The sequence below is a fragment of the Benincasa hispida genome, chromosome 9 (assembly GCF_009727055.1).
Source record: "Benincasa hispida cultivar B227 chromosome 9, ASM972705v1, whole genome shotgun sequence".
Taxonomy (NCBI): Eukaryota; Viridiplantae; Streptophyta; class Magnoliopsida; order Cucurbitales; family Cucurbitaceae; genus Benincasa; species Benincasa hispida.
Window position 1 is genome coordinate 86,717,756 of NC_052357.1, and position 13,954 is coordinate 86,731,709.

The following is a 13,954-nucleotide window of genomic DNA, read 5'->3' on the forward strand; positions in this document are numbered from 1 at the left end:
GTTTTGTATTCTAAAGAAAAATGTTAAATAAATAAATATATCAAATTAGACTCGATTTCTTAATTTTTGAGTTGCACAGAGTTAGAGTTGCAAAAGTCTAACTCGTGAACCAAATACTTCTTGGATCTTGGGAGGCATTTATCAAATCTATTCTCTTCCAAATATTTCTCTTTGTGTTCACATATATGTTTCTAGTTTCTTGTATAATAGTAAAGCCAATAAATGAAGTTTTTTTCCAAAATAGTTGAAATATCTTTAATTTTGAAAAATAGTTGTTGGTAGAAAGCTTCTTATATTATAAGTTGTCATTGTCAACCTTAATTGGGAGCTTATTTACTCATGGCTATTATGGATTCCCAAAAGCATGTTCTCTTGCAAATCATGATTTTGGTTATTAAAAGTACTTCTAATCATGAAGTTTTATCAAAATAACATTTTTATCCCTAAACTTTATTTCATAACGATTTACTAGTCTTGTTATTTTCAATCTCATATTAATAGTCTCTATATTTTAAATTTTATAACAGTATTATGGTCTCATTTGGTAATCATTTAATTTTTTTTTAAAAAAGAAAAATTAAGCCAACTTTGATAATGGTCAACTCTAGTGACCGACTGCAATCACCAACTTTATTGATCATCTCCAACGACTAACTCTAACAACCAATTGCTAAAAGAAATACTCGATTGATGAAAATGTTTATACACATTTAAAAATATTAGTTCATAGTATTTAATAGAATGTCTTTAGTATATAAATCAAACAAACTTATATATAAAAACAAGTAAAAGAACCAAATTAGGAACAACGGGTTGACAAGGCTAAGAAGCCAACTAGGAAAATCCTTCCATCACAACGAGAATAAATCTCTTCCCATCGCCTAACGAGCCAAGCCATCAACCATCATATTTTAAAAAATAATAATAAATAAATAAAAATCTCTTATGAACTTTTAATCAACTTCGTCTTATCCTGTTTTTAATCATTTTGAATCAACTTCTTTTTAATTCTTAATAAGAATCAAGTAAAACACAGTAAAGATGATTTCAAAGAACACTCATGATTTTAGTCTTACATTTTAATCCATGCAGTTGTAAACGAGTATACTAGCTTAGATGACGTTTTCACTATTCGTTTCCAAATTGTGAAACAGATTTTTGTTTTCCTATATAGAGGAACATAGCACAAGAAATCATAATCCAGCATGTTTGGCCTCATTTGGAAAAATGAAAAGCAATAAGCATGATGAAAATTAAGAAAGGGCTGTAAATATTACTAAACGGACCAGGATTAACAACATGCGCTCCCTTTTAATGATATTTTTAGTACGTATTTCAAAATTGTGAAACATGTTCATGTTTCTTTACATATAAACTGTGAAATATAACGAAAAGAATCATCATCAAACATGGTTGTTTCTCATTTGTAAATTAGAAACAAGAAATAGAATGGTGACATGAATGTTATTGATAACATCTATGACCAGAGAATGAAAAGTGACATGGGAACAAGAATTCCAAACTTTTTTTTTTTTATCTTTTAGCTTCTTCATGAATCAATATTTCTTCTAGCTAAGACTATTTACACTGATCTTGACCTACTTTAGCAGCCAAAGTTAGCTTGGTTATGAGGCGGCGAAGCCTCTTAGCTCCTGGCCCTGGCTTGATCTTCAATGGGTTTCCAACTTTTGTGCATTTTGGCTTCCCAGAGCACCACCCACCAGGGGTAAAACTCCCTTTATCATCACGTCCCAGTAGCTCCTGATCAATCTTGTCCAGCACAGGGTTGTCTTGCCGAAACTTCCGAGCAAAGGCAGCACCACTGGCTATCATCTTTTCGGTGTCGTTAATGGTGAGGGCATGAGGATGCTGTCGCGGCGGCACGTCCCAAGAGATGTAATGCAAGTCATGGTTAACTGCAGTTTTTGCAAACTCAGGCTCATTGCAGATTACAGTGTGAAAGTAGCCTTCTGGAGAGGAAACGAAGTTTGTGTAGTACATGAGAAGTGTTCTAGGGAGGTTGTCCCAACCCCATATGAGGTACTCCACAAATGAACGAGACAGAACCATCCATGCCGATCCTAGTAAAAGAAAAATCCAAGAACTCTTTTGATAACGTTTCTGTTTTTAAATGAACCAAAAGTATTCAAATTCAGTAGATTAGAATGTTAAATCTGTTATCTCATCACAAACCAGTGAACAACTTGAAAGCTGTGGGCAGAGCTCGTGGGGGGTTAACCCAAAAAACATCTGATTTGGTTGTTTTGTATAATCCAGGATCTATCATCAATGGCATTGCTCGTTTTGTCCTGCAGAAGAAATTCAAATATTGACTCATTTCACCATCATAAGGCGAGAAAGAGAGAAAGAGAGAAGAAAATGCTCACGCTTTCCATCCTAACTTGCTTGTGTGTTCAATGAAGTTCAAATTTCTATCTAGTGGTGAGAATGTGTGAAGAAGATCTGTAAGTAGCACCAAAATTTCTCCTCGTTAAATCACACCAAAGCAAGAAAAGGAAAGAAACTAGATATATTGGTGATTTTAGCTACTGAAGCTTCTATGTTCTAAACCCTCCAACCTTGTTCCATATGTTGAAAGAGAATGTGGGAAGCACTTCTCAAATTTATGCCTATCTATGTGTTCGACCAATGACAAAAAATATTCAACCGGGTCTTGGTTCACAGCTTGAACTCTCAATCAATTGATGGTAGAATGGCTAACAAGATCATAAGCAAGAAAAGTTCACTGGTGCAACCACAAGGGCTTGTATGTTGCCAAAATTTCAATTAAATGATGGAAATGGGACTGACCGTCTTGAGTGATGAGAGGGTAGTCTGAGGCACTGAGGTTGATAAACCAATCCCAATCATTGCTCCTCTTGAGAAGAATAGCACAAGCATGGAGGGTATTAGCCACCATTGTTGGTCCTCTGTAAGTAACCATATTTGCTTTGGTGATCATGAAAACATTCCCAATCTCAGCAAAAATGGACTCATTTGCCACTCTTGAAGCCAGCTCCAACCTCTCCCTTGGATGTGACTCCAGGTCCAAATGAACAACGTATTGATTCAATGGATGGTAAAGTGCTTTGAGAGTTCTCCACAGCTTCTCTAAGTCACCTTTTGATCCTGAAACCAGGTAAGCAAACCGTGGAATCATAGATGTTGGGTTCGGCGGTGGCGGAGGCTGTGGCAATCTCCCAACTTTCCTCTCAGCAAACAATGCTGCGTTAGTTTGGTTAGTGGGCATTGGAGATGGGAACATTGAGAAAATTGAATTAATTGTGTGGAGAGAAGAGATTAGACCCATGTTGAAGGAAGTGACAAGGAGGAATATACATATTAGAGAGCTTATCACAAGAGGAAATAGCCATTTCTTCTCTAAGCCGGGATGCCCCATAGCAGAATCTTATCATAAGTTCTTGCAAATCAAACTCTCATCTACTTGGGCTTTTGCAACTCCAATCAATAGCCTTTAATCAAACAAGTAAATGACATTTAGACTTTACAAGAACATGATCAAATGAACAGAAAAATTGCTGAAAAAGTACACTCAGAAAAAGACACCAATATCTAGCATTAACATTCGTTTTCACAAAGTAACAAGAGTTTTCCTTATTGAAACAGAGTGAAACAAGTCCAAATAACATTGATTTTGGCCAAAACTCAGGTAAAATGACCATATAAACCTATCATTTCCATCTGATGAACACAATTAACAAGACAGGAAATGTTAGAAACACAATGAGGATTAACTAACATATCTCTCTCTCCAAAATTCTAGGAATCCAAGTCAATAAAACAGTAACAAACCCTAATCTGTACACTCAGTAACAGGCAGCAGATTCAATTGAACATTCATGTAACAGACCACCAGCAGGTAAAGAAGGCTAAAACACCAATAAGAATCCTACAACAAGCCCGACCCAGATAAGAAAATCGATTTATCAAATCAATCCAGATACCAGAAAAAGAAAAAGGCAACAACAACTCAAATCATTCGTAATATCAGACGCACAAAACGAAAACAGAGCAGAGTGTTGTTACATAACAAATAAGAAGAAACTAAAACCGAAGAATACCCAGAAATGGTTACACCAGGGAGACCAAAAAAAGAGCAGCAATATGATTCAAACCCAGAAGAGAATCAAAACTGGACGAACAGAAGAAGAAGATGATGATGGTGGAATAAATGAAGCAGAAGGCGACATGGGTTTGCTGTACGCACGTCCAAAGAAGAAGGAAGAATATTAAAAAAGAAAAGGGGAAAAAAATAATAAAAGGATTGTTGGGATTTTTTTGAGTTAGCCAGAGAAGGTGAAAGTCAGAGATGGGAAAATAAAATAATGAAGAGAAAGAGAGGGGAATTGGGGTTAGCCATTACCATTTCTGTTATAGCTTTCTTTGGGATCTTGACCAAGACAACGGCTACTTTCCCTACCATTGATTGATATATAAATATATATATGTTGAGTGTTTGGAATCTCGACCAATCTTTCAAGACAATGTCTGACTCTACAATATTTGGATACCAATAAAACTCGTAAGAAATTAATTCATAGGTAGGCGTCCACTATGAATTGAACTGAACTCTTACCCTCTTAGAAAGTGTTTTAAGGCAATAAATTGGTTATTATAATTGGGTTATAATAATTTGTTTTTAAGGTGTACATTCTTTTTGTTTGGTTATAATAGTATGTGTTTAAGGTATAAACTATTTTATTTTAAGAATGAAATAGTAAACACTATAGCAAATAATAAAAAGAATGAATGTAAAATAGTAAATATCATAGCAAATGAGAGTTTTGAAATAATGTTGCTAATTGAGGACTAAAAAATAACTGTAGCAAAATATGATTATTATAGTCTTAATTCTTATCCCAAACGTCCCCTTAGTCATTTGTTGAGACTATATCTCATTTTTACCATTAGGCAAACCCATGATGGTTCCTTAATGGTTCTCTCTTTTATTTCTCTTTTCATTTATTTTATTGCTTAAAATATCATTTTCATCCCATGTTTTAAAATTTGTTCACTTTTAGTTTCTATGCCTTCGAAGATCCACTTTTAGTGCATATTTTTCATAAATCTTATCTAAATTTGTTAAATAATAATAATAATTTAGACAAATTACAAAAATTAAAACATGTGATATCTACAATTACACTCTCAAACTTTTAATTATAAAAATTGAGTTCACATCAAAACCTTCCTAACTAACAATGTTTTTGGACTTTCTTGAAATCTTAGGATAGAATTGTAGATAATCTTATTCAAATCTTATGTAATCTTTTCCATTTTTTTTTTTTTTTTCAGATTTTAACATTCCCAAATCTTACACCAATTTTGATGGTTTGGATGTGGCGTAATAAATTTTTAATCAAGATTGATCTCGAAAGTAAAGAATCGAGAAAAACTATTATAACTAATTGACAAAAACAAATGTTAACGATAAAAGGTGAAAATTTTTAGGGTTATTTTTTACCATTTTGTATTGGACTCCTTCAAACATATATATTTATTATTTCTTGATTAAAAACCGGTTTGTATCTTCTTCCGAACTAATAGAAAGGATTTGTCCTATATTTAAAATAAATAAATAACGGATCTTGTCCTCAAATAATTAATAATGGGATCGCCTTGCTTTCCATATATTGTTTATTTATTAAATAAAATATCGATAAAAAGATTTCCCAATTAAATTGCAATTGAGATAAAACGATTGAAAGTAATAAATAAATTATACAAATAAAATAAGACATGCATGCATGGATGGTTAAATCCTATTGGTATAATTCTTGTTTGGTTTCATGTTATTATTATTATTATTTTGGATTTTGACTAGGGATTAAATTATTTTGATCAATTATAGTAAAAAATGGAGAAAAAAACCATTTTTTTTTTTTTTTTTTAGTTTTCAAAGCTAGGCTTAATTTTTTAAAATCGTAGAAAATTGAAGTATTTATTAGAACGACTAACAAGATATTAGTATAAAAGAGAATAGTTTTCTTTTCATTTACACTCATAGTATATACCTATTTGTACAACTAAACCAGCCCAACTGAAAATTAATTTTTTTTATTAAAAAAAAACAGGCAAATTTAGTATTTTCTGACCCCTCACTAGCATGTTGAGAAAATAAGATCTAAGATTTTGTTTTTTTTAGTTTATACCTTTGCTATATGTATGCATTTATGAGAGTGTTGAACTCAATTAATTCAACTCAATCTATACTGGTTGGATTGGATTGGTTCATCTGTTTATCTAAAATAATTTAAACCAATCCGAATTTATTATTGATTTCAAAAAGTATGTTTATTTTACATATGATGCAATCATATATATACAAATATTTATTTTAAATTTATTTAATTTCATGATTTTTTGGATAATTTATTCTTCCACCATTCTTAAAAATAATTTTTTTTAGTACTTTGGAAAAAAAAACTATCCTAATCTAAATTGAAATTCAATTGTTACTCTTAATTCAATTAAATCTTTTACATATTAACAATTTACTTATTTTTGGAACAACAATTTAAAACAATCGATTCGCTTCGTTCCTCAGTAACATTCGAGGTAGAGTTTCATGATTTTGAAAACTGAAAATGTTTGATTTTTTATGATTGTATCTGTTGTACCGTATATGGACCATAGTAGTTTCTATCGTTTTTTCTCTTCATCTACTCTTAACAAGATACATGCTAATGGGTTTCTGTTTTTTAGTACTGTAAATATGTAGCCTAGTTGTTTTAGTATTTTCAAATGTTTTGAAAAATAATATAGATAATTTTAGTATAATGTATAAATACTATTGTTTATATATCGTTTTTGAGTTCTTGTTTTAATAGGTTCATAAATCATTGTCAAAAATATGTAGTTATACATCAAGTGACATGCTATAAATTGGTAACATGTAGACGTTGTTATTTGATATGGTATTGCATTGTACATTTTATGATACAATGTGCAAATATATATATATATTATATATATATATATATATATATATATATATATTGTATTTTCATATTTTTTAATAAATGTGATATACATCCGTTGATAGATATATAATGAATATACCCTAATATGACAAAAATATTGTTGCCAACATTTTCTTTTATCATGTAAGTTTATTACAAATATACATGTGTATATCTAAAAAATAAATATAATATCTACGTATATATTCTAATAAATTTCACAAGATGAAGAAAATAAGTTCTAAAAGTTAAACATGTGAAACCAAAAAAAATGTGGAAGTGTCAACTTCATCAGATTTTTACAATCATTTATTTGAAGACATGACAAATGATTCCATATCATTAAGAATATTAGATAACATAACAAATTAAAGAAGAAAAGGAAATGGAAACAATTGGAACACAATTGAAATATATTGATGAATGTATTTATAATATACCTGACAATATATTATATACACTTTTTGTATATACCATGGGATATCTAAATATCTAACATCCTACGTATACATAGGTATACATAAAAAAATACATATGAAGAAATGTAATATTAGAATATTTGACATTTTGAATACGTAGTGGTAAATCTACGAATATAAAATAGAATATAATGTATGACACATCAAAATTGAATACTATGATATTTCTAATACATACAAACTAAATATACACATGTATACATAAATAGAGTCGCAACTACTTAGTAACAAGATTCTAGAACACTATCGAATCTACCAAAAATAAAGATAAAAAATAGTAAGAACAAAGCGAAAAAGTATGAAAAGAAATGATAACTATAACTATCAGGTGAATGAGAAATGACAACTGTAACTATGAGGTGAGTGATTTTCCACGTAAAATTAAACCAAATCTCTAAAGGAAAATTAAACAAATCTCCTACCATTAAGAAAACTTAAATTTGGATAATTCTATATTAAATTCACTGTAAAAACTCGTTAGTATAAATTAGAATTTTAGATATTCGTCATATATCAATTTAGGCATAGTTTAATTGATTAAAATATGTCTTCAACCCAAGAAGTTTGAAGTTTGAATCATCCTCCATTATTTGTTGTTGGAAAAAAAAAATCTAGTTGACTCAAGTATAATTTATCAAGATAGTAGTAATTTTGTTGCAGATTTAATTCGCATATTGAGAGCTACGATATTTAAAAATGAATGAATTAAGGTAAATGGTTGATGTAAAACTGGTCTAAGAATTGGACAAATGGTGAAAATGAAAGTATCCTTAAAAAAAAAAATACTATATTAAGGTAAGAACATTTATTAACTGTTTTTTTAAAAAAGTTAAGGGTACTAATGCAACTTTTAAAAATTTTAAAATATTTTTTGAAATAAATTAATGACGATTTGTATTCATGTACGTTACGATAATGGTATTTTCTTTAACCTTAAAAGTTGAGTGATATTGTGAAATAAATTACTAATAGTTTATATCTAATATTAATTATAAGATAATTATTTTTTAAATGGTTTTTTATTAGCTTGGGAGTGTATATATATAATTTAAAGATTGTAATGGGTAATAACCACTGGCCGGTGGGTTTAAGGTAATCGAGGGATGAGGGATAGTTTCGTCATTTGGAAGGTCAACGGATCTAAGCCTCGGGCTGTTCGCAACCGTCTGATCAAAAATCGTGAACGGAACAGCCAATAGAAATGTACATAGTGGGACCCACCAGAAAGAACTATCCGGTGCGACACGTGGCAACATATGGGCCTAAACCGTTTTCAAATGCGCGTACATTGACTTGGGCCGCTGACCGTGTACACCCCAGCCCATAGGATAATTGCCAATCAAATGGGATAAATTGCATTTTTTTTTTTAATGTTTTCCAAATATCAAGTTAAAAAGTGTCTTTCATTCGATTACATTTGGTGTTATTTATTTGTATTCTATATCTATACTATCATATGGAGTCTATGTCTAAGTCTATAAACGAAAAATGCAAATTGATTAACAAATGGAGGATGCTGATTGCGTCTAAAAATTACGTTGTATCGTTACTGTTACGGTTATAGTTATAGTTATGGTTATGATTATCATTATTGTAGGTTGACCTCAGAGATAAAGGTAACCAAAATGGTAACAATAGATTTGACAAAATTCATGATTTCAAATTCAAATAATGGAATTTCATTATAATTACACCAATTTTCATTATAAATTGGTAAATATGACCTTTGATTTTTCCTAATAATATATACTTAACTATTCACTTGTTTATTTGGAATAACTTGTTTGAACAATGTTTTTTTAGGAATTTAGATTGTGTCAGTATATATCTAGTGGACAATAGTGTGTTTTCTTTTTAAAGAATCTTAATAAAATTAACTTTCAAATTGATTCAAGTTTTTAAATTATTATTTTAAAGAATTCTTTTGATGATTAAAAAAAATCTACACTAAACACACTTTCCATTATTAATTTCCATATATAATTTGGTTAAGAAGTAAGGTTTGTTTTCCTGAATTATTCCTACCCCAATATAAATTCCGGGTTCTTAATTTGTCGAATCGACAATCAATATGTCACGAAGTCATTTAAAAAATTATAGTGGAAAATATGAGATGAAATTAGAAATTTTCCACTTTTTCTCTGGACCATCTCATTTGTTTTTCTAAGAGTAGTCGACTGTATCATTTCAATTAATTTGTTTTTCTGATGTGTAATAGTTTGAGTAAACTATAAAATACTCATCATTGAAGGGAGTCAAATACGAGCTAAGTGAATAATTATGGCCTTGCAAATCTACTATGCCAAGTGTTTTGAACTAGCTCATTTGCAAATCTACTATGCCAAGTGTTTTGAACTAGCTTATTTGCAGTTCCTAGCATAATCCATGATAGTGTTGTCTTTTATATAGGAGTTGTATATATGGTAGTGGTCTAGTGGGTTAGTGGTTTGTACTAGTGAGAGAATTTTGAGGGTATAGTGGTATATTTCTCAAGTGGGAATGATTGCAATAGTTACATGGTAAAATAAGATTCAATTTCTAATGTCTTCACCTAATTTGTTTTTGACATTTTTGTTGGCATGTGTGTGAAAGTTAGGGAATAAAAAGCAGCTTAGCTTTCATGATAATAGGAATCAAATGAAAAATATCACATTAATTATCATTGAGTTAAGCTGATTTTAACATATACTAAATAGTTAAGATAACATAAATTATTAATGATAAATATAGTTTTATGTTCTTATATTTAATAATTAATTGAAATCAATAGTAATAATTAGTTGTTATTAAGATGGAATTTAAAGTTCCATGATAGCGACATAAATGGAATTTATGAAAGAAATCAATTATTTAAATATTTGTTTGAAAACCCGTAACGAAACTAGGGGTGTTAAAAAAACTCGGTAATCCGACCAACCCGAACTACCCATTATGGTTTGGGTTGGGTTAAAAATGTTAAAAAAATATTAAATTCGGGTTGGGTCAAGGGTTACCCAATTTCAGGATTAGGTTGGGTTGAGTTGGGTTGACCCTCCAAAAAAGAATTAATAGGGTTCATTATTAGTCAATCCAAATTTTTTGGTTGGTCCACAAGAATTTTCCAATCCAGCCCAACTCGGATTATGTACACCCCTAAACAAAACTGTAAAATAAATAGTTTTTATGGACTTTTGTTATTGATTCATTAAAAAAATTATTTACTTAGGTAAACAAATCTAAACACATACATAAAGTATATATATAAATAAAGGCACGTGTAATGTGTTAGCTATACATGTTATCTTCATCCTTTCAATCTCATGCTCCAATAATTGTTTTTTCATCTATAATTTTTCCCAAACTCAAAATTCCCAAATTTAATTAGCACTACACAAACTTTTCAGGTCCATAAATTTATTGATAAAGGCTTTCAAAAATCTTTTTAGGAAAAAAATCTCCAAAACTCTAGAGATTTAAGGTTGAAAGATTTGATAACTATTTTATTTTTGTTTTTGAAAAGTAAGCATATCAACGTTACTTTTATTTTTAATTTTCTTTTCAAATGCTATGTTTGGTAATTATTTTACATTTTATTTTTGTTTTAAAAATTAAATTTATAGATACTGTTTTAAAATTTTTTTTCTTTTGTTATATATTTTTCATCAATAATTAAAAAAAAAAAAAAAAAACAAAGTCAATTTTGAAAAATAAAAAAATAGCTTTTAAAAAATTATTTTTATTTTTTTGAATTTGACTCCGAATGTATCCATTATATTAAGAAATATGTAAATCATCTCAAAAAATAGGATGAAACGGACTTATTTTAAAAAATAAAAAATCAAATTAATATCAAACGGTTTAAAATGGGAAAAAAAAAAAGCAATTGAGGTATAATTGGGAAAAAAAAGTCAAGCACGGGAGTATCTAAATTGTTATATTTAAATCCAAGTAAGGGTATTATGGTGGTAGGATTTGTCAATGTGTCCTTATTAAGGGCACCGGAAATCCACGTGTTAACACGTGGGGATTCAATTGACTCACCGAGGGAGACAAAATTATGATATAAACTCTAAAATGCAAGGGTATTGAAGTCATTGCATATTTGCAGTGGCCCACATCTTAAAGACAAAACTGCGCAGTTATTATGTTGCAGTATGAGCCACGCGCCTTTTGAGTTTTGCATAACCAACCAAGTACCATAGGTTTTTGCCCCCACTACCGTTTTCCTTTCTTTCTTTTGCATTGCCAAAAAATAGCCCTATTAAAATTTCACTTTTTAACCTTTGCACGTTTTCTAAAATTTTGTTCAACTAGTTTTTTTCGATATGAAATTCATCACGGAGATTTAGTTAAAAATTAATTTTTTAAATTTATCGATAGTTTTAGACTTTCTCGTTGAAATATTATCAATTTTTTTTTTCTAAATCTATAGATCTCAAATGCACTATAATTTTTAAATTTTGTAAATGATCAAATTCTGCAAATAAAAAAAAATAAATTTTGGTAAAATATAAAGAATCTCGACGTTAATCTGTCCGAGATTTCATCGAGAAAATCCAAACATATAGAATGTCGGTGTTAATTTTGTTCAAGATACACCGACATTCTCTATATCTCCCAAACCTTCTTAAAATTTTGTTGAAATATTTGAAAAATTAAATAAAATTTGATATAAAATTTGAAAGATTACATCATATTTAGAAAAATGATAGAATGTTTGTGTTAACGGCCAAGATCTGTCCAAAACAATCGATAATTTATAAAAAGTTAAATTTTTTATGTAAATTTGGTCGATCCGAGGCAAAATAGTCTGAGAAAAACTATTGTAATGAATTTTCAGAAAAATATACTAGTTTTGAAAAATGAAAATATGAAGAGGTGTAATTTTTCAAATTATCTATTTAATCCTTATATTTATAAGATATTTTTAAATAGTTCCCAAAATTGATTTATTTAAACAAAATAAAAATTGTTTCATCTCTCTTGGTTTATTTTTCATTTCACCTTTTATTGACCTTACTTCTTTCTTTTCTTTTTTTCTTTTTTTTTTTAATTATTATTTTTTTTAAAGATATTAAATTGCAATAAAATAAAGAAGACTTTTAAGTCACATTCAAAATACAAACACAACTAAATAAACTAAGACGAGAGTAATAACAAAAACAAACAAATATATAGAAAAGAAATCAAAATAGGTGAACCTAGTTAAGTCTCCCCAATAGAAGCCTCAACAACATAGAAGAATTATTGAAAACTCACTCTCATTTTTGTTTTGTTAGGTTAAATGCATTTAGTGATATGTATAAGACAGATTTATAAATTTTAAAAATTATTAAACAGGTTTTTAAATGCTCGATTATGTATCTAATAGATCATATATTTTTTTCAATATTTCTAAGAAAAATATCAATTTATATCCTTAAACTTTGGTGTTGTGTCAATGAAAACCCCAAACTAATAATTATATCAATTTAAATTCAATTTTCGTAATTTTATCAACTTATATTGTCATTATTATTTTTTTAACCAATATCGTGTGAAACTTGTAATTTGACATAGCTAATTTTCCACATTTTTACAAGTTAATCAATTTAGACAATTCTTTATGATTATCATAAAAATTATCCATGCATTACCTCTCAAACGTGAGTGTTTTGCCTCAAATGTCAGTTTAACAAAAATGATGATTAGAGTTAATGCATTGACGATTTTCAAAGGGAATTATGTTTAGAAATATAAATTGAGATGTTTATGAACTTTTACGAGTTTAGCTTATACAATTATAAGTCTTATATATGTAATGAAAGGTATAATCGATAAAATTATTATTTTATAGTTTAAATTAATGCAACTGGTAAAGTTTATAGTATAAATTGATATTTTTTTCCTACTCTACGTCCATATTTTTGTCTCTAGGGTCCACTCACATCTCTCTTTTTCGTTAATTTTGTTTTGCTTTGTCGGCTATAATAATACACGCATTTTAATCTTCTTTATTTTTATCTTTTTGAATTTGATTTGATTATATCAATTACTCACATTTTATCTATCTATTTATTTTTGGAGGTAATTGAGTATTCAAGGAATACATATTTAACATGTTTGTTTTTTTTAAACGTCTTTGAAATAATAAAAACCATGGAAACAATTGTTTCGAAAAAAAAAAAAAATCATGAAAAAAATAGTTTTTTTTTATGCTTCTTACGCATATTTTAAATTTAAGTTTTTAAAATGTAAGATTATAGTAAAAGGATGAAACTTTGATATATATATATATATAAAGGAATTTCAATAAATATATTATTCATCCTTTTCATATTGTAGATTAAACTCGTCTTTATTAAACTTAAACTATGTGTAATATAGTACATTGTAATGTAATAATTGTATCAATTGTATGACATAATATAGGTTCATAAGTTATTAGATAATAATTGAAATTTATTGTATTATTTATTTAGTAAGTGAAACCATGGTTTATTTAGAACTACACTAAAAGTACATTTCTAATTT

General features: G+C 28.8%; 1 protein-coding gene across 1 annotated transcript; it reads right to left on the bottom strand.

Moving 5' to 3' along the window:
• Positions 1-1,422: 1,422 nt before the first annotated feature.
• On the bottom strand, positions 1,423-4,339 carry LOC120086609 (beta-glucuronosyltransferase GlcAT14B-like). The gene is made up of 5 exons (XM_039043342.1): positions 4,083-4,339; positions 2,812-3,473; positions 2,388-2,463; positions 2,194-2,309; positions 1,423-2,081 (listed from the first exon to the last, which is right to left on the bottom strand). Exons 2-5 carry the CDS (start codon positions 3,398-3,400, stop codon positions 1,579-1,581), a joined length of 1,284 nt encoding a protein of 427 aa, XP_038899270.1. The 5' UTR covers positions 3,401-3,473; positions 4,083-4,339; the 3' UTR covers positions 1,423-1,578.
• Positions 4,340-13,954: the final 9,615 nt, after the last annotated feature.

What these genes read in the sequence shown, in the direction of transcription:
- LOC120086609 (XM_039043342.1), bottom strand. Translation starts at nt 3,400, where the DNA reads ATGGGGCATCCCGGCTTAGAGAAGAAATGGCTATTTCCTCTTGTGATA. An exon ending in CCCTCTCATCACTCAAGACG is followed by an intron (nt 2,464 to 2,811) that starts GTCAGTCCCATT and finishes TGCTACTTACAG; the next exon opens with ATCTTCTTCACACATTCTCA. An exon ending in AGCTTTCAAGTTGTTCACTG is followed by an intron (nt 2,082 to 2,193) that starts GTTTGTGATGAG and finishes TTCTTTTACTAG; the next exon opens with GATCGGCATGGATGGTTCTG.